Source organism: Orcinus orca, chromosome 4, assembly GCF_937001465.1.
Source record: "Orcinus orca chromosome 4, mOrcOrc1.1, whole genome shotgun sequence".
Lineage (NCBI taxonomy): Eukaryota > Metazoa > Chordata > Mammalia > Artiodactyla > Delphinidae > Orcinus > Orcinus orca.
In genome coordinates, this window is record NC_064562.1 from 132,371,399 (window position 1) to 132,398,332 (window position 26,934).

The 26,934-nt window shown below is 37.0% G+C and overlaps 1 protein-coding gene across 1 annotated transcript in view; it reads right to left on the minus strand.

Annotated features, from left to right (window-relative positions):
* PRSS12 (serine protease 12) overlaps nucleotides 1-26,934 on the minus strand; it is a 68,850-nt gene that overhangs the window by 29,932 nt on the left and 11,984 nt on the right. The window contains exons 2-7 of the mRNA XM_004265079.3: nucleotides 24,304-24,442; nucleotides 21,049-21,227; nucleotides 16,645-16,795; nucleotides 7,713-7,891; nucleotides 5,820-5,961; nucleotides 2,359-2,555 (exon numbers count right to left, since the gene is read on the minus strand). Coding sequence (XP_004265127.1) covers nucleotides 2,359-2,555; nucleotides 5,820-5,961; nucleotides 7,713-7,891; nucleotides 16,645-16,795; nucleotides 21,049-21,227; nucleotides 24,304-24,442 — 987 coding nt within the window. The remainder of the gene's footprint in view (nucleotides 1-2,358; nucleotides 2,556-5,819; nucleotides 5,962-7,712; nucleotides 7,892-16,644; nucleotides 16,796-21,048; nucleotides 21,228-24,303; nucleotides 24,443-26,934) is intronic.

A 26,934-nucleotide genomic window follows, 5' to 3' on the forward strand; every position in this document is an offset into this window, starting at 1 on the left:
TAGCCATCCATTTTATAAAATCATTGGATTTTCAATGCCTGAAGGGAAACTGAATGACAGAAGCCATTCTATCAATACCACCCTACCGCTTAAGTTCTATCTGTTATGGCAATAATAATATACATGTTTTATTTCTAAAATCTTAAATAAATATAAAATGCTTGGGAAAACTAAACAGTCCTGTGGGTATACAGCATCTTTAATTATATACCTCAAACTCTGATCACAGTAGAATTTTCTTTATTTCAATTTTCCTGTAACACAGATTTAATACATTATCTTAAGAAAATAATATTTTTCCTAGAAAAAAGATAAAATCTAGCATAAATTAAATTAAAAGTCAAACTTTATTTGAGTAAGAGACACTCTCACTGTAAAAGAAATCTCTGCTAAGATTTAATACTCTAAACTTTAGAATTAAAGCAGTATTAAAATGAGAAATCTACATATTGACCATCCCACAAATTTCCAATTCACATAGGCATTAACTGCATTCTTACTAAAATTACTTTTACTGACCTGGAATATTGCTTTTGAGCATTCCATCTACCACACACCCAAAATTAGAAAGTGTCTATTGAACTACTACTAATTTTGAGAAAAGTTTCATTCACATTTAAAGTTAAGGTCCACAAGTTACCCTTCAAATAGTTGAAAACTGTAATAGTCTAACAGCTCTTATCACAGTGCCAAGGAAGTAAAAAAATCTCAATTGTTTTTAAAATGCTGTTGTTTATACCACTATTCCATGATCTCCTCTTTTTGTTATGCAGTCCTTTTTGATAAGTGGGAAAGTAATGAATCTCTTTGGATGAATAAATGGTAATCTGATTCTATTCCAAAAGGATAATTTGGCTCAGATATAATATCCTTTGAACAAATGAATGGTTAATAGATATATTACCAAAATTAGGACCAAAGAATTCATAATAATGATCCCATATTTTATTAATAATTATCACCCTCGGAAAATTAAAGATTTTTAGGGGAACTGAAAGGATTAGCTGTCCTAACTGTATGTGTTTCATCACCTGGAACACTGATGGAATGTGCCTGAACATATCACTCCATGATCCAAATACCCGCTTTCTGGGGCTAAGAGGATCCAGTTCTAGCAAATAGGCTCTATCTCCCCCAACCACATGCAATGATTCATCACATAATCCTGGGAGGATCATAAATCCTTTATAAGAAGAAAGGAGCAAGGGAAGAGAACAAACAAAAAGAAACAAAATTGAAAATATGACCCATAAGGGATGGGGTAAAAGGCTGTATTTCTACCTGGTGTAATGCTAGATTAGTGCAGTGAGTCACTATGATCTCACAGGATAGAGTACAATGAGGAATCAACCATGTACCTTGACAAACTTAAGTACACAAAACAGTTAATACTGTGGGATTCAACACGTTCCATTATTTTATAAGGTGAAGATTCCAGCTTCACAGTCTCAAAACAGGAGGATACAAAAAGGGCTGATTCAAGCCTGAGGTGAAACTTAAGAACCACCTGTGGTTATTTTAACACCTATGCACCAAAAAATACATGTATAGATACAAATAGAGCTATGGTAGAGTCCTGGCATATCTTTTAAATATGTCCCTCTATATTTTTCATTCGTATTTATTCTGCTCTCCTTGTTGGATGTTAAGTCTGTCAAGGATATATAGTTATTTGCTCTCTGCTCACAAAAGGACCTTCATCTACAAATATTTAAGACTGTTAGATGAGCTAGGTACCTTTTATCCGACCGTAAGTCTGAAGAAATTTGGAACTAGGGAGTAATAAAGGACACTAATGGATTTTTAGTAACAGGGTATCTTAGGAAGATAGGTGGGCTATTTACTCCAATGAATCCACCTATGAGCCCAGTGAGAAACTTGAAAGATCTCGGTTAGGACAGAGCAAAGGCTGGTTGGTAACCAATGATCGACAAGGCCTCAGGACTAAAGAAGAAATGAATCATGGAGGGTGGGAAAGAGACCTATTGTTTTGTTCAGATTTATTTTTAATCCTTTTTCAAATAGTTCATTAGAATTCAAGGTAAATGAGAAGCAGAATAGGTGACTAATCAGTTGTGGAATGGACATCGTGACTTCTTTAATCCATCTTTCAGATACATGAGAAATTTAGGCTTACAGGTAAAGAAAAATTAGGAGTAGAAATTTATAACATTGGTGGAAAGACTCAAAAGACTATTTTTCTCTGAATGCAAATTACTAAAAATTAGAGCATTTGGGGAAACAGACAAAAAAAAGAAAAATAGACAAAGATGAGAAATGCTTCACATTCCAGACCAGTGGATAGAGGTGTAGTGGCTACTGAAATACGGATACTCAAGAGCTGTGGCAGGACCTCACCCAGAGACAGTCTGTGTCCATCCCTGCCAGGGTAGCAGGAGACAGCAACATCTTCCCGATGGCTGCAGTCATGCCTTTCCCAGGGTCTCCGAGAACACTGAAGGAAACTGGTTTCCTTTCCTGAGCAGTTGACATCATCCAACCATATGGGCCCTGTGCTTTCTTCAAAGTGGTTTGCAGAGGCTTGTTTGCCATATCTGTGGCAATAAAATAAACACTGTGCATAGAACTTTTGTCTCTTGTTTCAAGGAACCATAAAACATAAAACAAACAACCTAATTAAGTGGCATGACTTCAGAGGGTAAGTATTTGTTCTTTCTCCTATCTTGAGAACTCAGTTCTCAGAGCAGTAAAAAATCTGCTAAATCTCCATCACACATTTTGATCATCTTAACAATGTTGGTTAACTAATCCACTAGTTAACCAACAATGTTTGCTTAACTAGTGGATAATTAATCCTTTTTTCCCAACCATTCTTGTGTTTTGTCTACAATTTAACCCACCAACCACAGAGAATGCAGACAGAGATAAACCTCAAATTCCTGACCATGGAAATAACACAGTGGACCAGAAAGTAAGAATGTGTGTCTTATATCAGCCTCTGAAGAACCATCAAAGCTCATTTGATTTCATTAGCTTCTCTAGGCCTCTTTGGTATCCTCTCTTCCAAAATAAAAAGTGTGTATTAGTTCAGTGATTTCTCAAGCACCATTTCCAAACCATGATGAAACTTGGATTTCAGCCCATCAAAATCAGATTAATGACAATGTTCTTAGCTTTTCATAAGGTTACATAAATCTGATTTTTAAGATGTTTATAAATATATTTGTGTTTCAATTGACTTTATTTGTAACACTGCACTACAAAAAATCCTAAATGTATTAATAGAAATAGGAAAGAGCTGCAAAATTAAAAATTGGTAACTAAGTCAGTCTCTACCTTCATTCATCCTCCCCTCAATTTTGTTTTCTTTTGTTCTGTAGAATACAAACAAATCTCCAGAAATTCCTGGGCTAAAAGATATTTGAAGTGTCTTTCAGTTCTCGGTCTATATAATTAAACTTTTACTCATAAATTTTATGTCAGTCACTTCCACCACTGAATTTTTATTATTTCTGTACTAAGAATATGAAGAGATCTTTATGTTTGAAAGATGAATTTTCCTAATTGTTTCCCCATGAATTTTCCTAATTGTTTTACCATGCACTTATTTATTAAATTTATTTAACAAGATAAACATTTCAATAAATTAAAACAATGCAACTTTGAATGAGTCATTCTAAGACTTCTATTGTGCTGACTAATCAAGTCTTAGATAGAAAAGTAATTATCCCTAATCCCATATTGCTATCACTTTCAACTTATACCATGTTTCCACAAAATGCATCAATGTGATTACCATCTGTCCATATCAACTATATAACAGACAGCAGGAGGTCACTTTACTTTAGGATTTCATTTGTATGAAGAAACCCAGAGTTCACCCTTTCTCATTCCAAAGGAGTATTTTCTTTCAGAAACTCCTCCATAAACTAAAATGTAAACATAGCACATGCTTATTCCACCTTCTAACACATTTAGAACTTTTAACAAATATTGAGAACATTTTTAAAACCATTAAGTTCTGATACTTTGTATATGCAAGAAAAACTGAATGTATTTGTGAAACAAAATAAATAAAATATGGAAAAATAAATCAGTCACTCAATTGTTTTAATTAATAAGGAAAAATATGAAAATAGTAAATAATAGTATTTTTGAATCTTTCTAAGTTTGTGACAACAGGATACAGTTCTCAGACTAACAGAGATTTGCTCAGATGAAATGATATTTTTGAGGAATTCTTATTAATTAAACAACAATATTTATTTGGCTGGCATGTCATACCCCTTGACCTGACAATTATATAATAATAACTGCACTGCCCATGAAAATTCAAAATATTAGTCAATAACATGCATCTATATCTTCAAGATGTCATTATTTATAACAGGAAAAATTAAGCTAATCTAAATATTAAGTAAATTATAGTATGAACATTCAATAGTTATTATGTTATTAAAAATTATGACTGTAATAATATAAAAGTAAAACACATGAATAGAAAAATTACATATCTACTACTAGAGCTGTTATAAAGTTATACACACAAGTTATAATAATGATGGTGTAAGAATGGAAAAATGAGGGGTATTTTTTTTTTAAGGGGTAGATTTTTATTTTCTTTATTTTCCAAACTTTCTCTAAAATTTTATATTACTTTTTACAAACTTAAAAATATACGTTTAAACATGGTCATACCTAGCTTGAATGAAAACATATTTTTAAGGTTTAATAAATATTTTCAATTAGCTCTATCTCAAGCTGAAATGAAATAATTTTGCTCATTTTTTCAAGCATGAGACAATTACTTCAAGCATGACACAGAAATATGGAAAACAAGAAAGAATGGGCATTCATGGGTTTCATTCAGATATTAGCTCAAAGGCATCATTTGCAGTTACTTCAACCAACTTAAGTCTTTACTCTGGAATGCATTATGTGTGTGACATGAAATGTATCGCCCAAAGTGTGATACTCAGTTTTTAAGAGAGTGAGGTCAAGGGTGAGTTCTAAAGGTCATCTCATGACAAGAAAGCTGTTTTTCTCAAATAAAAGTGATAATTATCATCACATTCTGAGAAAGGAAATAATGTAATACCAAAGCATTTGACACTGGACTTCTCTGCAATTTTAGATACAGTGATGTCAGTACTAACAACATCCAATAGTAGTGAAGCATCAGAATAAAACTGAGCATTCAAAGCATACAGTCTTACTTGAAAAGACACAATGAGACCTAAAAGTCATCCATGGCTCCATTATTCAAGAAGAGGGGTGCGACTTCCCTGGTGGCGCAGTGGTTAAGAATCCACCTGCCAGTACAGGGGACACGGGTTTGAGTCCTGGTGCGGGAAGATCCCACATGCCGTGGAGCAACTAAGCCTGCGAGCCACAACTTCTGAGCCTGCGTGCCACAACTACTGAAGCCCGTGTGCCTAGAGCTTGTGCTCTGCAACAAGAGAAGCCACAGCAGTGAGAAGCCCGCGCCCCGCAACAAAGAGTAGCCCCCGTTCGCTGCAGCTAGAGAAAAGCCCACGTGCAGCAAGGAAGAACCAATGCAGCCAAATAAATAAATAAATGTATAACAAAAAGAAGAGGGGTGGTGGCAGGAAAGGCAAATGAGATAAACAGCAAGATATGGTTATTCATCATCAAAGAAAATGTTATTGGTTTTTTTGTTGTTGAATTTCCATATAGAGAAGGTAGATAAGGTAGGTAGGAAGGTAGGTAGAATAGATAGGTAGATAATCATTGTGAACATATATTTTTAGTATTATAGAAATTACAAGAAGGATTACAAAATGAGACTCTTAAAAATATAACTTGGCATTTAGCTGCCTCCTGTCAATGGATCTTACTTAAATCCCAGCTGTCGGCAAACCACATATGTATTCAGCTCAGTCCAGCCGTCATCACAGACAGTGCCCCACTGTCCCCTGTAATACACCTCCAGGCGACCCTCATGGTTGCCTTTACCACCTGCAAGTCTGATGACCCCATCTGTGACAAGAAGGAGACATAGAGACTAATCAAATAATTATGAAAAACGGTAGAACAACATTTTAATTGCACGAGAAATATCACCCTACTCAGATCTCTCTCTAGGCCTTTCGTTAAACTTCCATTAGAACTGTGCTCAATGACCTGAGGTCACTGGATTGTTTCTGGAGTAAAAGTCATAACACATATCTGTCCTAACAAAATAGTCTTTCCTTTTTATTTGTACTCCTATTTCTAAGTAGAAAAACGTATTCTGATATAACTCCAAAGTAGTTATTCAGATTTTTCCAGATTAAATCACATTTGGGAAATTTCCTATGGCTTCAATCTCCTTAAGTATGAGCAGTATTAGTCATTTAAATTTAAAAGTTAAAAAAAATAGTAACTTGGAAATAGTTCAAAAATTTAACTGTGAATGAAAAAATATTGTAATATGGAGACAGAAAAGGCTATTCTGGTTAAAGAGTGATCTATCATATCAAGGCATTTATTATTCCTTAGGCATTCGTAAGTTACAAAACTGGGGTTCATGTTTTCCTTTCCTTTGTTCTTTTATCAATAATACAAATCTGAATTTGAACCTTGTGAATTCAATGAATAATTAATTCCCAGAGAATTCCATAAAAAGCTTCTAAGCAGATACACAATACAATACATTTATTCCCAAAAAAGTATATTAAAAAGCTATTTCCATCCAAAGTAATCCAAACACCACCCCCACCAAATGAAACATAAATAATCTTGGGTAAAAGTCATACTTCTCATGACTTTCTGGGATCTTTTAAAGTAAATGAAGGTCTCCTAGCAACAGAATCACTTACAAATGTAAAACTTCACCGTCTGCAAGGCACTGTTACACCTATTATCTCATCTGACCATCTCAGAAACATTACAAGACTATCCTCATGTGAAAGAGGAAAAAATGGAGGGTCAAGAGAATGAAGTGCTCTGGCTTACAATCTGGTGTAAATTTTATATTTCTATTGTGTATAAATGTGTTATTCTAATAAAAACAACAGTGTGTAAAGAACTATGTAAATAAAAAAGTAGAACTTCAGCATTTCACAGTCCCTAAGAAGTGTTTCATTTGATTTTTTTAAAGAAAGATTAAAGCCCCCAATTTTTTTCTTCAAGCTCTTTTTACTATAGAAACAACAGATTTGTGATGACCCAACTTCTCTTGCCTCTCCATTTCCCTCTTCTTCCCCCCAAACATATAAGTACATACACTTGCACTCAGAAATGTCCTTCTTGCAACACAAGACATATCTTGACAAGCATGCTGTGATTTGGAATAGTCTGAATATTGAACACAGCAAAGGTAACTTGGTTCTTTAATAGTGTGCTTTAATCAACAATCCCATCGATATGGTTTTACCAGCTACAACATATTCCTAGAATCCAGATAGGTTAATGTATGAATGGAGTAAATATAGAATTATAATACCTAACACATGAAATTTATCAATGGACACTGATTTTGACTACTGGGTACTATATATTGCAACAAGATCATATTTTCCCACCTAGCTTTATAGGACTGTATAACTTGCAACTGAAAAATTCAGAAATATCTATGAATGAGATAGCATTTTAATATATCACTTGTATCACCTTTTTTTAAAGTTTTATTTGGGGGCTTTGTTTGTAAGCTCATTTAGTAATATCAGCTAAATTGAGGAGAAGGGAAGGTAAGCCCAAATGGTGCTGGGGGCAAGAGTTGGTTAAGATTAATGGGGTGAAGCTCTTACCTGTTAGAGGGGTACAGGACACTCCAGCATCTTCTTTATGGCCACAATTATGCTCTCCCCAGGAACTCTTTGGACACTGCTCAATAGAAAGCTCATTCCCAGTGCAGCGTACTTCATCCAACATCACTGGGCCAGATCCTTCCCCAAAATATGCCTGATTCCATGCTTTGGCAATGCCGCTGAACAAACATAAGAACATAAGTCAGACCAAAGGTTGGTCTGACTTTTTTCTTTTGCCCCTGGCAAAGGTAAAATTATGATTAATTCATAATTTCCCTTATCAATTCACTCCATAGGTCACACATGACGTGCTCTATTTCTTTTTTGTTTGCTTGTTTGTTGATCTTTATATTTTCAGCTATCACAAATCTTTCCAAGACTGCTAGTTATTCTCCAATATTTACTCCCCTTTTCTTCATTAGTAATGGAACCTCAGAGTTTGAGGAGGACAATGGCTATCCAGAATAAAGACCACATTTCCCACCCTCCCTTCCTTACAGTGAAGTTTGTTTGTTTGTTTGTTTGTTTTAAAATATGCATAACATAAAATTTACCATTTTAACCATTTTTAAGTGTACAGTTCAGTGGCACTAAGTACCTTCACCTTGTTGTGCAACTATCACTAGCATCCATCTCCAGAACTTTTTAATCATCCCAAATTGAAGCTCTGTACTCATTTTATATGACTACGTTTTGACCAATAACATTTAGGTAAAAGTGTCATGTATCACTTCCAGGAAGTATCCTTGTCCCACTTCCTCCTTCCTGCTGACTGTTAGGCAGAGGTGATGGCTAGAGCTTGAGAAGCTATCTTGGTCCATAAGGTGCCACACTGAGAATGAAAGAACTGCAAGCAAGAAAGAGACTGGGGCCCTGATGACTGTGGAACCACCATACCAGCCTTGAGCTATCTCTGGTCTCTTGAGAGAGAAGTAAACTCTTGTCTTGTTTAAGCCACTGTTATCTTCAGTTCTCTGTTACTCATGGCCAAATATCTCTTCACTCAAATTTATTTGACTAAATTTACTTCTCCCACAATTCAACGTGACACCATCTTCTAGAACCCCAGATTTAAATGAAGATCACGATTGCCTGTCAAAATGGTTAATGACTTCAGAAATTGCATCTTCAGCCGCGTTTAGCCTTTTAATTTTTAGACTAGAGCATTTATACTTGCAGTTTGTTTTTCAATGATTCTGCATCTATTCCCCATTATTTAAGTTGCCCTTTTCTTATAACATTATAACTATCTTAAGAATTTACAACCAAAACAAGAATATAATTTTTATATATGTAATTCAAATTTTACTGTCCAGAAATAAGGTTTTATCGGAACAAAGGCACACTGATTCCCAACTTACTGTCTGTGGCTGCTTTTGCACTACACAAAAGCTCAGTTGAGTAGTTGGAAAGTCTAAAATACTCAATATCTGGCCCTTTACAGAAAAAGTTTGTTGACCCTTGCTCTAGAGGAAAGAGATTAATGACAGCAAATATGGAAACTGATTTAGAGAACATTGAAAGTTGGAGAACAGAGGAGGAGGAGACAGGATGACTAATGCAGGTCATGGGGAAGCCAGATAGGAAAGCTTTGGAGAAAGGCAGATTAACAGCCTCCTTGGATCTTTGCCCTGGGATAAATGCTAGGAAAGAAAAAGATCTGTTAAAGAAAATTTCAATGGGTATAATTCACTGAGCCAAGATTAGGTGCTATAAGAAAACCAGGGACCAATATGAAAGAATATAAAATTTGATCCCAAACTCGTAACAGAAACAAAAAATAAACTCCAGATGGTTTAAAGACCTAAAGGGAAGGGAAGGGAAGGGGAGGGAAGGAAAGGGGAAGGGAGGGAAGGGGAGGGAAAGAAAGGGGAAGGGAGGGAAGGAGGAAGGAAGGAAGATGGCTAAAAAGTAATATAATGAAATAAGAAGAACATAGTTATTATAACCTTGGTAATAAGAGAATTTCCTGAGCAAGATAAAAAATAAAAAACCCAGAAGTCAGAATACAAAGACTAAAAAAGTTAAATGTAATCACATATAAATTTGAACTACTGTATAGCAAAATACACCATAATCAGTCAAAAGGCAAACAAGCTGGAAGATATATTTGTAAAATGTAACCACAATCAAAGAAAAAAAACACTCCTAGAAATAAATAATAACTTATTATTATCATAATGAAAGACAAAATGACCAACATAAAAAAACAGGGCAAAGGAGAGGGACAGGCTATTTACAGAAGAAGAAATACCCATGGCCACTGACCATATGGTAAGATGCTCAACCTTACAATGGTCAAATTAAAACAATAAGAATGCATTCTTACATATCCTTAATATCATTTTCATTAAATATTTAGGCTAAAAGTTTACAAACTAAAGCCTTTTTATTCTCACGAAAAAAATAACAAACCAAGCCTAAAATATTTGTTAGTTGGAAGTGACTTGAGATGGGCTGGACAGAGTAACTGAAATATATTGTATTTCAAATATGTTAAAGATTATGTGAAAGAGGTCCTAGGAAAAAACAAAAGGCCTGCCTCTGAACTGTGTCCCTTCCTTAAGGGAGGACACAGGATGGGAGAGCAGAAGCCCCAAACAGTGACTCTGGGGAAAGTCATCTATGTTATAATGCAGTCTTTTTTTTTTTTAATATTTGGCTGCATTGGGTCTTCCTTGCTGCACGTGGGCTTTTCTCTACTTGCAGTGAGAGGGGGCTACTCCGTTGCAGTGTGCGGGCTTCTCACTGCGGTGGCTTCTCGTTGCGGAGCATGGGCTCTAGGCGTGCAGGCTTCAGTAGTTACGGCACGCAGGCTCCGTAGTTCTGGCTTGCGGGCTCTAGAGCGCAGGCTCAGTAGTTGTGGTACATGGGCTTAGTTGCTCCGCAGCATGGGGCTTCTTCCCGGACCAGGGCTCGAACCCGTGTCCCCTGCATTGGCAGGTGGATTCTTAACCACTGTGCCACCAGGGAAGTCCTATAATGTAGTCTTAAAACACCATTTGGGTGTTTTATTTTCTTCCTTATATATTTCCATATTTTCCATTATTTACAAACATTATTTTAATGATCACAGAAATGTTTAATTAAAATAAACTAATCAGAAAAACTAATATAATAAATTCAAGAACCAAAAAAGAAACTGACTAGGAAACTATGATGTAAAACAAAGTAGGTTTCCTAGCTAATTTTTGAGTCTATTAAAATTAAGATTATAATATTTATAAATACACACATTCCTTCAGCCAGGCACTAGTATTTCCTGGTGCCCTGGACTGTGCTGGCTCTCAGGAGAATACCAAAGAAATTGATGACTCTGCCCTTCAAGAGACCGTGCAATACTAGGGAAACAACATAAAACTCATGGGTTGGGGGCTTCCCTGGTGGCGCAGTGGTTGAGAACCCGCCTGCCAATGCAGGGGACACGGGTTCGTGCCCCAGTCTGGGAAGATCCCACATGCCGCGGTGCAACTAGTCCTGTGAGCCACAACTACTGAGCCTGCGCATCTGGAGCCTGTGCTCCACAACAAGAGAGGCCGCGACAATGAGAGGCCCGCGCACCGCGATGAAGAGTGGCCCCCGCTCGCCGCAACTAGAGAAAGTCCTCGCACGGAAACAAAGACCCAACACAGCCAAAAATAAATAAATAAAATTAAAAAAAAAAACAAAAAAAAACTCCTGGGTTGTTAAAGGCAAGTAAGTGTTATGTGAATTCGATAAAGCTGTGTATTCTCTGTCCTTCCTTTATGGAAATTATGTCCACACCAGCCCCGGCAGTTCATTTGTAGTAATGGTCCCAGTGTTACCTACTCTCTTACCCTCTGACCGCAGAATAAATTTGTGGGGTTCTCTGATATAATACACGGAGTTATTAGGTTATTTTCTGTAAAGCTGTTTGACCTACATAGCAGCAATCCCCAATAAACACTGAATTGATTCTATGTCTGATCATTACCCAAAACATTCCTAAACCTACTTAGCTAATCTGACTGTATTCATATAAAGTTTGTTTGTTTTCCATAGAAAAAAAGCAGCAAATAAATAGTACCATCTGACTAACTCAATCCCCAGGCTTAGCCACTACTTTGAATAGACAGAGAATAGAGTCAGGCAATTCTATCGTGCAAGATAATTACTTGTTAGGTTATAAAAGATTGGTCCTCTGACTGCAAATATCAGTTTGTGGCACTTGTAACATACGGATGAAAAAAGCTCATCTTTAATGATCAAATAGCCTATATTTCTCCCTGGAAAACAACCCCCTCCATCTCCAGTTATGATATTTGAAGTACGCTGAATGATTACAGCATGCCAGACACTGGTCTAACAGCTTTATATGTATTAACTCTTTGAATCCTCCCTACAACCCCATGATGTTATTATCCCTAATTTACAAATGAGGAAACTGAGGTCCAGAAGTTAATAACTAGCCCAGCATTACACCACCATGAGATGGTAAGGCTTGTCTGGCTACAGAGCAGACCCTGAAACACTTGGCTTCCTTGCAGTCTGCTGGGGCATTTTCAGTGAGACGGCTATGGCATCGCAAATACAGTCCGTCTACAATGTGTTCAGCATTGTTTCTTCCTACAATTAACTTTTCTCTCTTGACTTACCTATTTCTTTCAGCCCTATATTCATATGTATTCTTATTAACACCTGTCTATTTTGCAAACAGTGTAACATGAAAGAAAAGAAATCCTACACTGGAAGCCATAAATCTCAAGATTCTGTCCCTCACTCACAGTATGATTTAGGGGATTTGAGTAATCTCAGAGGGCCTAACTTTCTTATCTTGTTATATAAGGCCTCTTTCCTGCTCAATAATTCCACATACCAGTAATGTTTATAAAGTATTTTAGAAATTAATAAACAGTAAAATAAGAGAACAAAGAAAGAAACTTTTTTTTTTTTTCTTTTGGCGGTACGCGGGCCTCTCACTGCTGTGGCCTCTCCCGTCGCGGAGCACGGGCTCTGGACATGCAGGCTCAGCGGCCATGGCTCACGGGCCCAGCCGCTCCACGCATGTGAGATCTTCCCGGACCGGGGCACGAACCCGTGTCCCCTGCATCGGCAGGCGGACTCTCAACCACTGAGCCACCAGGGAAGCCCCAAGGAAACATTTTTAATTGTACCAGAAGAATTTTTATTCTGACCACTCAGTAGTATGGTTCTATATGATAATTTTATAGCAAAAAAAAAACCTAAGAAGAAAAAGTGTTCAAAAATTTTAAATTCTTATGTAAATTATGGCGTATCCACACATAAAATATGATGTCACAGTTCTACACTACGCTTTTAAGAGTTCTAAAAGACATAGGAAATGCTTCAATGTTAAGTGCACAAAAGGAACTCCAATTAAAATGTCTCTACCTGAAACTTCGCTGTGTACATATGCATTCTCAAGTTCAATTTTCTAACATCAGGCTGCCTCCTTTCCTGCTCATCTTTCTCTGAGTTCTAGGCTAATCAAATTTCAGTATCATAAGTACAGTAATTCCTTTTGCGTTTTAGGAAGCTTGCCAGCTACCAAAATCTACAGACCCCATTAAAAGATGCGGGTCAACAAAGACAGCATCTCACAAAGAAATTGTAACTAGCACTCCAGAGAGGCATGGTTTAGTTTCCCTTTGGGAATTCGACAAGGCAAGTATGACTGAGATGAAATTTGCTTAAGAACAAATCATAAATGGAGATAAGCTATGATTATGCTGTCTGCTATCAATCTTGTAACGTTAAAAATTACTTCATCTGAAAGTACTGTGCCTTTAAGTGAGCAAAACAAATTCTAGGGGAAGAGCAGTTGCAGAATATTGCTTTGTTGCAAGCGTATGAGAGAAGTATAAAATCCAGGGAAAGAAAAGCAAACGAACAATGTCAGCTCAGAACCTGGAGTACTTATAATAAAAACAAATCTCCACCAAGCTGGATTGTTGGTGATTACATAGGCCTGTGGAGGATCTTTGCTGCCTTGAATATTTGAAGATATTTTTCCTTTTAATCATTTTTCTGAACACAAATCTTCTCATACAAAAGATAGCAGTGAGCCAATGCCTGAGAAAGATGTAAACACTTTACTCAACCCACGCATGTGTTCAACATTAATATAGTCTTCCTTGTGATTCTATCTGTACATTCTTTCCATGTAGTAGACTCCTGTTTGCAACATGGTCTTTGTTTAAACAACAGTTTATATGAGTGAAAAAAGAAAATTTGGCTCTCAAGAAAGAACTCTATGTTAAAACATGAATTTTTAGAATAACTATAAATGTAACTAAAATTTAGTGTCATTTAAATTTTTTACACATTTTTCTAAGCAACAAAAGCTTGCCTTTTCCCACAGAAATATATAAATAATAATAAATCCCTTATACCTTAAATTTAGAGTAATCTATACTACAAGTTGTAATGTTAAATATGCCATTACTATACCCTTAAAATTCTTGTATTTTTGGCAAAGACATTGATTTCTTAGTAACTAACATGAAAATCAATTAGCATACCACTGATACCATAATTGGTAACACAGTAAATACACATATATCCACATTAGAATCTTTTAAAAATATGAAATGCATAGATACAGCTAACTAAATAGAAGTTCTAGATAGAGGAATGGTGTTTGATGATCTCCTACCAAATGTCCAGCTTACTTTGAAATGTTTAATAACATTTTTCTTTGAATGTTTAATAACATCTTTCAGCTATAAGTCCCCAATTATAGTCAATGTATACTGTATACCTACTATGTGTGCTAACTGCTTTAAAACCACTAAACTCTACATCAGGAAATGTGTTATAGATGAGGAAACTGCAGCTAAGAGATATCCTGCAATTTTTCTTATCTCCAGAAATACAACTCAAATTCAGGTCATTCTGAGTACAGGGCACATGCTCATAATCTTATGCTATGCTGACTCTGACACCATCTAAATTTTTGAGAAAAATTGGTCTTGAAATTGATACCCAGTCAGAACGTTTTGAAAATCTAGTCTCAAAATTTAATGATTAATAACAGTTTTTCTCAAAAAGAGCTAGTTGGCCCTATTCCTGACCCATCCAAAGAAAATGATCATACCAGTCAGATCATACACCACCATTAATTATAAGCCCTATGGACACAGGACTTTGCATGTTTATTCCTTTCCCATGCATAAACTGTGAAAGAGCATTTAGGTTGCAGAATCAGTTACAGGGGGAAAATGTAATCTACAGTGAAGGATTAGGCTGATGCCACCTTAATTCAGTGCTTAACCTTATCCTTATCAGTGGAGAAAACCAGAGCTGTTCTGTGACTCCTGATGAGGTGCAAGATGAGAACATATCACCTGTGATGGTTTCTAGCCAAAATACTTGATTGATTTGATCTAATCAAGCTGTTGGACCTAGCCTCCCATTTCAGGAGTTACAAGAACCAGAGGAGTAGGCTAAATGATACCAGGAGGAAGAAACGAGACAAATCCAGAAGGTGGGATAGTCTCCAAAACAACTGGCTTGGGTTTTGGTCTCTTCAACAAGACAGTGTCATGAAAAACAAAAGGCTGTTCTAGATTAAAAGAGATTTCAGGGACATAACATCCAGATGCACTGCAAGGTCCTGGACTAAATTCTGCTGCAGACAAATCATCTGTCAAGGACATGGTGGGAATAACTATGGGAATTTGAGCATGACAGGGTATTAGACAATTTAAGAATGATTACCATTTACATTAGTTGTGATAATGATAATTTGGCTATGTAGGACAATGTTCTTATTTTTAAGAGATGCATACTGAAGTATTTAGAGGTAAAATGTTGAAACGTCTTTATTTTGCTTTAAAAGACTTCAATATTAACATACAGTTTTGAAAAATAGGGGGGTCAGCTGCAAAAACAATTGCAAAAAAATTACTGTAGATGGTTCAAGGTACAAAATTCACGCTCTAGTGTCAAAGATTATGCTTAAACGGACAAAATGATACATAGAGAAGATTTAGAGGCTCCACATCCACCCACCCCTACCTGCCACGACATGCTAAATAATTTTTTTTTTCTAATTTAAAGTAAAATATCAACTTTCAAAAGATTCTCTAATATAATTTTAGAGAAACTTTTAGGCTTGCTATATCAATGTTCAACATCACTAAAGACAGGGGTTAGAGGATCCAAAATTATGACATACTATTCCAAAATAATCACAACTAAAGCAACATTTAATGTTGGTTTTCATATTGCTGTTTTTATCGCACATGCTTCATTGCCATATCCTGCACAGGAATTATTTCCTTCCTACATTAATAAACATCCTTTGTTCTAAGCACAGACCTCACAAATAAGGAGGCAAAGGTCAAAAGTTTAGACAGTATCTGGAGGAAAGGAATTGAACTTCAGTTAAAGCCTAACAACTAGTTTCATCATATGACTCTGGTTAAGTCGCTGCAGCTGACAATGCTAGTCATTACCTGGGAGTAATGTAAAGGCTCATGACGAAAAGTGGTAAAAGGCTTAGATTCTTAGGGATATAAAATCAGCAGAATTCAGATACAAATAGGTTAGACCTAAGTACATAACCGTTCTCTTCAGGGAGCCTACAGCCTAATACAAAGATCAAAAGGTGGCTTTTTCCATTTGTTCAAAGAAATCTGCAATATAAACACACCTACCGGGCTTCCCTGGTGGCGCAGTGGTTGAGAGTCCGCCTGCAGATGCAGGGGACACGGGTTCGTGCCCCGGTCCTGGAAGATCCCACATGCCGCGGAGCGGCTGGGCCCGTGAGCCATGGCCGCTGAGCCTGCGCGTCCAGAGCCTGTGCTCCGCAACGGGAGAGGCCACAGCAGTGAGAGGCCCGCGTACCGCAAAAAATAAATAAATAAATAAACACACCTACCTTTGGGTATGGAAATAATAAACTCAAAAATTCAAGCAAAACAAAACAAGAACAAGAAAGACCAACCTCAGGCCCAGCTGCCTGCAGACCACTTCTGCATCTGCATCATCCCACTGGTCGTCACAGACAGTCCCCCACTGACCCGCATGGTAGAGCTCCACTCGGCCCTCATGCACACTGCTGCCCCCAGCAAGGCGTAGGACGGGGAATGCAGGGCCTGCACAACGTGAAATTAACAACAAAGTAAACCTACGGATTCACACTGGGAGAGAAGATCAGGTATAGTTTATTTCTTTGCCATTCTCTATAATTAAGTTATACTTATTAAGTGATATGGACATACCCCCGCATGTCTAATATATTTTATGGTACTCTCTACCAATTAAAATACCTCAACTTGAATTACGCTCATACAAATAGCTCTCAAGAGGAAATAGTCTAAATTCACTTTCCCCCAAGGACCTCAGAAACCAGAAGAGACACACTCAAAACTGCAGTTATTGGAAACCCATTTGATTTTTACGGGGTTGCTGCCACCATTGTGGTGGTGGCATTGGTTTTTTATTTACAGTAACTTGAGCATTACCAATATGTAATTATTAAGAATGGCGCTTATGTCTATTAGATACTTGTTTTCAGCATAGAAATATTTTTACATTTACATAGAAATCAAGACAAAGTTAACATCTAACACATTATAACAAGTTGGTGGACATCACAACCAACACCTTCAAAAAACAATATTGAAAATTCATTTAGGTATGAATCACTACATACTCTGTGAAGAACCACCAGAGGATTCCCAATGCAAATTCCGTATTGTAGTCTACAGTGCCCTTATCTAGCTTCATCAGTTTCTGAATTTCTCTCTCCCTCTTCTTTTTTTTTTTAATATTTATTTATTTATTTGGCTGCACCAGGTCTCTGTTGTGGCGTGTGGGATCTTTTAGTTGTGGCATACGGGATCTAGTTCCCTACTAGGGATCGAACCCGGGGCCCCTGCATTGGGAGCACGGAGCCTTAACCACTGGACCACCAGGGAAGTCCCTGAATTTCTCCCTCTTTACCCTGGTCTAGAATTGAGGACACAGGGAAAGCCCTTCCCTTTTGCCTGTGTACCTCAGATACCCAGCTATACAGAGGCATGTAATAAATATTTGTTGACTGAGTGGATTGGCAAGTGATAACTAAAAGCCTAGAAAGGATATCCCAAACAAGTAAAAATAATTAGCAATATCTGTTCATTCAATTCAGTTTATTAAATGGGTATTAGGCAGAAAGGCACTGCACAGACACTACCCTCAAGAAGTATACTGCCTCAGGACATGGACAACATGAGTACAGACGAGACAGCATCGAGAAGACCCTGCAGGGGTTCAGGTGGAAGGGCTGCTTGCTCACCAGTGGGGGTAATTAGAGAATCTCTTCTGAAGAAGTTGGTAGCTGAAAAGGGCCAAGATGATGGATGGGATTTCAGAAGTCAGACACGGGGGAAGTGCAGTTTAGGCAAAACGAACAGTATGAACAAAAACATAGAAGCACAAAGCCGTACGTATTGGGGAAATAGTATGGCAGTCTAATTTTTCTGGAATAAAGGACGTGAGATGGTAAAAGTTTCAGAACAGGCTGGGTCCCTATTAGGAAATTTAGTTGACTCTTTTGCCAAATGTTCATCATTTATCCACATGAAATGTGCTCCTAATTCTTCCACAGTGTTAGTGGCATCAATAAATGGTATTTAGACATTCATATTTATATTCAAATATCACACTTGAGGAGGGATTTAGAATAGTGCACATTTGCATCTACTCATATACTAATACTTGTAATATAGTTTTCTTACATAAGTCAACTAACACTTGTAATTTGTAAAAGGATGAAAGACAGGTTTAATAAACATAACTGGGCTTCCCTGGTGGCGCAGTGGTTGAGAGTCCACCTGCCGATGCAGGGGACACAGGTTCGTGCCCTGATCCAGGAGGATCTCACATACCGTGGAGCGGCTGGGCCCGTGAGCCATGGCCGCTGAGCCTGCGCGTCCGGAGCCTGTGCTCCGCAATGGGAGAGGCCACAGCAGTGAGAGGCCCGCGTACCGCAAAAAAAAAAAAAAAAAAAAAAAAACTGGTCTCAATATTGTATATTAGGTTCTTATAATGACTGATCACTGACTTATGCTAATAAACTTAAATTTGCGTGTTATTATGTTTATTTTTCCTTTAAGAAGCTTGGAAAATATAGAAAAAATGATGGAAAAAATGTATAAATTTCTTAAATTATTATATTCTCCTCTACCTCCCCTCCCCCCATCTGCATGGTAAGCTTGGAGAAAACAGAAAAACAAAATTTTTTAAGAGGAAATTTAAAATCACCTACAACCTAGAAACATTGTCACATATTACCTTACATTTTTTTTAAGGTCATGTTTTACTTTAAAACATATAGTTTTTCCACTGGTTGTATAAGTAATTGTGAAAATATAGAGAAGCTCAAAGACAAAATTTAGTCAACATCTCACATCTTCCCAACAAATACACACACACAAAAAAAGCATTTGAAAAAGAGTTCAGTGAAGTAATTGACTCATATTTAACTTATGGATAAATAAAACTCCCAGACGTTTCATTTAGATTGCTATTTCCTACGTCCAGTACTCACACACGATCTTCTACTTTGTAAGTGTTGGAAGAGTACTAGATGCCAAGACGCCAAATGTAAATTCCAAACTAAAAGAATGTATTAAAAGTCTACCGCGGGCTTCCCTGGTGGCGCAGTGGTTAAGAATCTGCCTGCCAATGCAGGGAACACGGGTTCGAGCCCTGGTCCGGGAAGATCCCACATGCCGTGGAGCAGCTAAGCCCGTGCGCCACAACTACTGAGCCTGCGCGTCTGGAGCCTGTGCTCCGCAACAAGAGAGGCCGCGACAATGAGAGGCCCGCGCACCGCGATGAAGAGTGGTCCCCGCTTGCCACAACTAGAGAAAGCCGTCGCACAGAACTGAAGACCCAACACAGCCATAAATAAATAAATAAAATATTAAAAAAAAAAAAAAAAAAAGTCTACCGCTATGCCTTAAGATGGACTCCATGTTTGCTGAGCTATTTGCTTTCACATTCTCATTTAATTTACCATAAAATCATCTTTTTTCACTCTCACTTCTAATTTATCTCAACCTTCTATGTTTTATATATGCTTACAACCGACCTTAAATTTATCTTTGCAACCAGAGAATAAACAAGTGGACAGATCACAGAGAGTAGAATTAGGTTTTTTTTAAAGTAGATAGAGATCCTGGAAAAAAGAGATTGTTTTCAAGATTTTACTTACTTCACTACTTGAAAAATGTTAAACATATTTTATCAATTGGGTTGAACATAGAATGCAAGAAATATCTACAAAACGCAGTGCACTGTTTAGCCCAATTCACAGCATCCCTGATGTAGCAATGTGTAAACATGTATTTGCCAAAAGTGGTATTACCCAAAGGTGGAGAGGCAAAGGAAGAAAAGGAAAAATTTATAAGACATCAAGATGTAACATGCAAAAAAAAAAAAAAAAAATGTAACATGCACCTTGCCTACCCACAAAAGGATTGTAGCTCTCTGAGCACACACCTGTACCATATCCTGTACCATTTCCACTCGTTCTTCCAGCCAATTCACAGGAATGACCCTAAATTGGGTCTCTGTATGTTTTGCAGTGGAAACTTTTCAATTCCTCCCCTGATACTTGCACTCAAACAGAAACCACTGCCCTGCGCTGGCTGCTGGCATTCTAAGACCTGGGACATCTGGTCAGGCTGCTGTCTCCAAGGAAAATGTAAAAGGGATACTGTGACAGTGTGGTAGCCTCAGGTTGTGGTCACACATTAAAACAACCATGGACCCCAGAAAACCCATCCGCCATTGTGAAAGGCAGCTATTCCCTCCTCTGCTTCCTTTCTCATGAACATATGCATACTTGTATATTGAAACCATACTCTAATCACCTCATGCCTAGTATATGGTGCTTAGAAGGAGCCCTTATCCAGGGAAGCTCAATTTGTTTTATGAAATGTGCCATCTACAGCTCAAAAGAGAACACTGGTACCATGATTCTATTCCATTCTATAAAGTGAGAATATTTTGTTGTAATTGCTGTATTTTATGTTTGGTTTCAAGACGATGTTTAACTTGATTCCATCACATTTTTCCGTTACTAAAATAAGTGTTTTCATATACAGTATATAATATTTCTATAAGCAAATTAGATAAAACAGAAAATACGTAAAAAGTGAGGTCAAATGGAAATCCAATTGTTAGATGAAATCCTATTGAAGACTATCTAATTAGACTGGAGATAGACTATGATGGTTCCACTTAGGTCTGTATTTAAACTCTTTTAGGAAATGATTTAACTGAGACACTTTTATCATCTGGAATCAGGCTGAAACCACAATAACAGTAAAGCAAGAGAATAAATATTTTGTTTTACCATGGGAAAAGCTACACGTGACAGCAGCTGCCTTCTTCTGAGGACACGTCCCACCCTGCCAGATGTCTTTTTCACAAAGCAGTATATTTTCTTCATCTCCTCGGCAACGGACATTGCTCCAATAAATGGGAATAAGGCCCAGTCCAGAAAATGGGGTTTGTCTTGCTACTCCTTTACCTCTGTAAGTACAATGATAAGGTTAGGTTTATCAAATGTAAGCTAATTTTTATCAAAGCACTAGGACTTTTAAAAATGGAAGAAATCAATAAAGACAGATATGGAAGAAAAAGAAAAACATAATGCATTATGTAAATTTCAAGCAAATCAAAACATCAGATCAGAACCTGGATTGATTACCTATGGTAATCTTTTAAGTTAATCTTGAATAACTAATGGTAGGCATGTGCCTTTACTATCTATGGCTGATTTTAGAAGAAAATGGGCAAACACTACAGATATAAATAAAGAGGGAGTCTGGGTGGCTTTGTGGAAGAAGTGTGTCGTGTGGCCCAGTGGGACTTGGATTCTAGTCTGAACTCAGTTGCAAATCACTCTAAAGCCTCTCTAAGCTCCGCCTTCTGATATGTAAAAGAAGTCTGGATGCTTGAAGAGTCTTTCCTACTCCAGTATTTCAGGCTCTCATTTTCAAAACGATTATTATTACCATGTCTAAGCAAGATAATATCAAGAGAGGCAATCCATTCATATTTTTTAAACTTTATATATAGTATTTGCTAGCAAGACTTTGAAACCAATTCATAAGATAATAACTCATATAATCTACATATTTTTAACTCTGATATGTACAAAACTGGTATTACACTTTTAAAAGATTAAATGCTTATCCGAATAACATGATAATCTCTAGAACTGTCTTCATGCAACAGCTTCCATTAACCAAACAGTAAATATTTGGGGTTTATCTACAATATGAATGTGTCTTAACAGCAATAAAGCTGGGTCGCCCTGCTCTTATTGTGCAATCCTTTTTTATTAATGGACTTCTAAGAGATGATAGAAGGAATCAGGTCAGCTTATCTGAAGTTTATGTTTGCAGAAGGATAGTTTACATTCTTTCATCAATCAAGAGACTAGTAACCTACCACTGTAATTCACATCTCCATTGCAATGTTCTTGTTTTCTTTATTTTTTTTTAAATTTTTAATGGAGTATAGTTGATTTACAATGTTGTGTTAGTTTCTGCCGTACAGCAGAGTGAATCAGTTATATATATAAATATATCCACTCTTTTTTAGATTCTTTTCCCATATAGGTCATTATGGAGTATTGAGTAGAGTTCCCTGTGCTATACAAGGTCCTTATTAGTTACCTATTTTATATATAGTAGTGTGTATATGTCCATCCCAATCTCTCAATTTATCCCTCCCCCCTTTACCCCCTGGTAACCATAAGATTGTTTTCTACATCTGTAACTCTATTTGTTTGTATTGTAAATAAGTCCATTTGTACCTTTTGTTGTTTTATGTCAGAATCTCATAGAAAATTTTATTCTTCCCTGATTTTCAGGGGTAATAAAAGCACAGGTAGAAATGTACATAAAGGAAGATACTGACACCAGCCTATAAATTTGTTACATCTCCAGGCCCTCAAAAGAAAAAGCAGCAAGTCAACATTCTTCATGACTTGCCCACCGGCCAGTGACTGTTTGCCAGACAAAATACTCATTGATAAAATCAGTAATTAACATCCTAAACACCATTAACACTTTGTAGTCTCTCCCCTTCTTCCTTCTTTTATCCTGATTTATTCCAACAATAATTTTTTAAGATTAGTTAACTAATTAAGTACGTTAACCCTATTTGTTACGCTAATAGCATCACAAGTCTGAAAAAAACTTAAGCCCTCAAGGTTTGCCTTTACTAAATACTCATTCTCCACCTTCCTAGTGGGATGACAGGAAGCTGGAAAATTAAAATTCTTACTGGGACTTCCCTAATGGCGTAGTGGTTAAGAATCCACCTGCCAATGCAGGGGACATGGGTTCGAGCCCTGGTCCGGGAAGATCCCACATGCCGCAAAGCAAATAAGCCCGTGCGCCACAACTACTGAGCCTGCGCTCTAGAGTCCACGAGCCACAACTACTGAGCCCGTGTGCCACAACTACCGAATCCCGCATGCCTAGAGCCCGTGCTCTACAACAAGAGAAGCCACCACAATGAGAAGCCTGTGCACCGCAACTAAGAGTAGCCCCCGTTTGCTGCAACTAGAGAAAAGCCCGCGTGCAGCAACGAAGACCCAACGCAGCCAAAAATAAATAATTAATTAATTTAATTTAATTCTTACTGATTTGACTGGAGTTGACTAACCTTTTCATTTGTGTCATCACATTAGATATTACCACTCACTGATTATTAATCCAAAATATTTGCAAATTGAAAACTTTTCTTTCAGTTCTTTTAACCTTCATAACAAGATCTTTTCCATGCTTTCTAAAGATCTCTGGTGATAAAGACCAAGAAAAGTATAGGGCATGTATACTTAGAAAAAATAAATAAGACACAAAAACAGAACAATAAGAATAACAACAAAAACCAAAAACGTTTGTTCCAAAATGTAACCTTCTGCCCCTGGGAAACCCCTTCAAACGAGGCATAAAGGTGCAGGGCCTGGTGGGCGTCAGCATACACCAATCTATTTTAAGTGCGCCTACAGTCGTGGAAGGGCCGGCAGCTTCTCAGAGGACAGTGGATGCTGCTGGAGCTGAGCGAAGCTGCCATCTATTACAAGACCTCCTTGGCACAGAAACCTATGTCCCAGGATATCACCCCTTACCCAGCATGGGATGAAAAAAGCACGAGTGAACCTCACCTCCTTCACATACACACAAATGGAATTTGTGGGTGGCTCAAGGTAGAAAGTTAAAAGCAAATGACAGCAACCTCAGGCTGCACAGGCTGCTGAGAAAGTAAAACTCTTAGGACCAAATTCCTTGCTTCCTAGCACTGAACAATTATTTTGTTAAAGTCAAAGACCAAAAGCTGCTTTGAACTTTGGACCACTTAGCATCTGCCCATTTCCTAGTCAGTAGGGCTAGTAACAAGCGAAGCGCATTTGTATGTAAAAGAACTCACTCCTTCCATTTGGGGCCCTTTCTTTACATCTCTTCTGAGAAAAATGAGAGTGAGGAAAGTGAGAATGAGGAAGGAAGATGTAACCTCTCCACAGTAACGATGGGTGCCCAGCATTCCTCTCAGATATCATCAGACAGATTTGGTCAAGGATGGGCGAACTCACCCCAGCTGCAGCTGGTGACAAACAACCGATGCATCAGAGTCATCCCAGTGGCTGCTACAGACTGTGCCCCAAACTCCATTTGCATATACTTCCACTGTGCCTTCAAACTCATTTTTGCCACCATGAAGTCGGACTGACCCTAAAGTGGAAAAGAATCCCAAAATCCTTTAATAGCAAATAATCATTTGAACATACTGAACATACTGATAACATGATTTTTCCACTGAAGTGGTGAGAGATCCAGTCTCTCACTGTTCACAGCATGTGTTTCTTTCTTTAAATGAGGATTTAGCAGGTTCTTTTTTTGGTTTTGGTAATTAACATCCTGATGTCAATGCTAATGATACTTTCTTTTATCTAGGCAAAGTCCAATTATGATTTTCAAAGGGAAAAATTGGAAGACTATGACTAATGGCTGATAATTGCATCCCAAGTATTAGATCACATCACATATTAAGTTCTTATCATTTATGGATCACTTTCCATCATCACATGAGGTCACAGATTAAAAATAAAAGAGAAACTAAATTCAATGTTCTGTTTATAAATTACCTCTTATTGGCTGTTATATCTTCCTTCTATCTGATTTGTTCTTCCACTAAAGAAGAATAAAATGCTTTTCCCCTTTTAGCCTCCAGCACTAGTCGTGACAAGTCTAAAGATTATGTCTATAAGTTCAGAAAGGTGTTAAGTGTTGAAAACATTGCCTAAAGTTAGTCTTAGGGAAACTGCCACTAAGTAGAGTAGTTGGGTGTAACTGAATGGCCCTGGAACTTCACTTCCCCTTACATACCATCCCACTCAGCTGCTCCACAGTCCACGATTTGAGTCATTCTTTTCAGTCTTAAAAGAGTCAAAATTTAAATTCAAGCACCCCTGGGGAAAATAATATTTTAAGTCTTATCCCTTAAGTGTGGATCAAAGTGGTTACTAGACTTATCGTGGTGATCATTTCATAACGTATGCAAATATCCAATCACTATGCAGTAAGTACATCTGAAAGTAACATAATATCATACATCAAATATATTTCATGTTTCTTAAAGAAGTGTGGATCAAAGGCCTACATTTCTCTTCTCATTGTCATTGGTTTTCAGAGTGGGTACTGACTGACAGGCAGCAATTGGGACACTTGCAGAGACAGAATCAAACTCAGACAACTTAAAAATTTAATAAAATTCTGTGAAAAGTCGCTTAGGATGGACTTTTTTTCATAGGTAAAGAAATTAAGAAATTAAATTCGACCAAAATTTTCTGGCATGTTTTGCATATTTCAAAGTCATTATGGATGGCTTTATAATGATTTTCCAAAAACATTACATTCACAAATCATCCATACATTTCATTTGCACGAGCCTAGTCATCTACCATTATTACTTTCCACATAATCATCCTTAAAAAATGTAACTATTTAAGAGAAACATATCCTATTTCTCATGACAAAGTGTCAATTTTGTATCAAAATTGTCAAAGAGAAGCGTCAAACAAAAGGCAATAATAAATGGAGGCAAACACAGCACTGCCAAATCCTGATTATTCAGGAGAGAACATGGGTGTGGGTTGTTCATATGGCAGATAATCTAAAAATCATTCATATATTCTAAACTTCATTCGACCAAGCAAGAGGAAGCCCTGTCTAGCTCGGTGAAAACTGTGAACTGCAGAATATTTTTAAAGAAATATGTCTGAAGAGTTTAACGAAATTTAATGATTTTTTTAAATCACAAAATGTCTTCTATAGAGACCCATATAATATTATGCACAGCACAAATGCCAGCAGTTTATTTCAAAGAATTCATTTGTTCACCTGAAACAAATGTTTATTTGAAATGATATTTAATCTATTATCTGTTTATTAATTCCTCCACCACCACCACCAAATTATTCACGTGAAAGCCGTGGAAGAAATTTCTAGTAATGAAAACAAACTGGAACTCTACTTATGCATGTTAAGTAATCATAATAAAATGTAAAATATTGCCTAAATCACTAAAAAACTATCAAGAAGAAATGATGCTTGCGTATCATCTAAATGATTAAGGCATCTACAAATGAGAAGGCAAAGACTGCATAAAGTATAATTGTTACCATAACATCATTATAGTGAAAATGATAACACTGGAAATAATTTCCAAGTCAACTATCAGTTCCACCATCATTTCTCAGATGCTCCCAACATGCTGTGAAAGCCTGGATTCATTTAGCTGCATCTGCTATATGGCAAGAAAGGTGGAGTGCTCATCCAATTTTCCTTTAACTAATGAAGACAAATATTTGCAATTCTGGAAAAGCAATTTGCATGTCAATGACTAATTAATTCTCTATCAGAATCCATTCCCAACACCAACATCCCCAAGGCACACACCTTCCTAGCAGCACCCCTCCACACAGTCTATCCTTTCCTTAAGGCCATAAAAATTTCCAAAATATTCTGAGTAATCATCTACCTTGAACTCAAAGTGAATATTTCTTACTGGTATGTAATTCTGTGAAGTTCACAATTCTTCTAATAATTTTTTGAAAGAGCTTTTTTTAAAAAAATCAGCTTAATAATATGCCTAAAATAATAAAAGCATGAACACACAATTCACACTATGCACATTTAAAACAGGCAGTAGTTTTTGTTTGGTT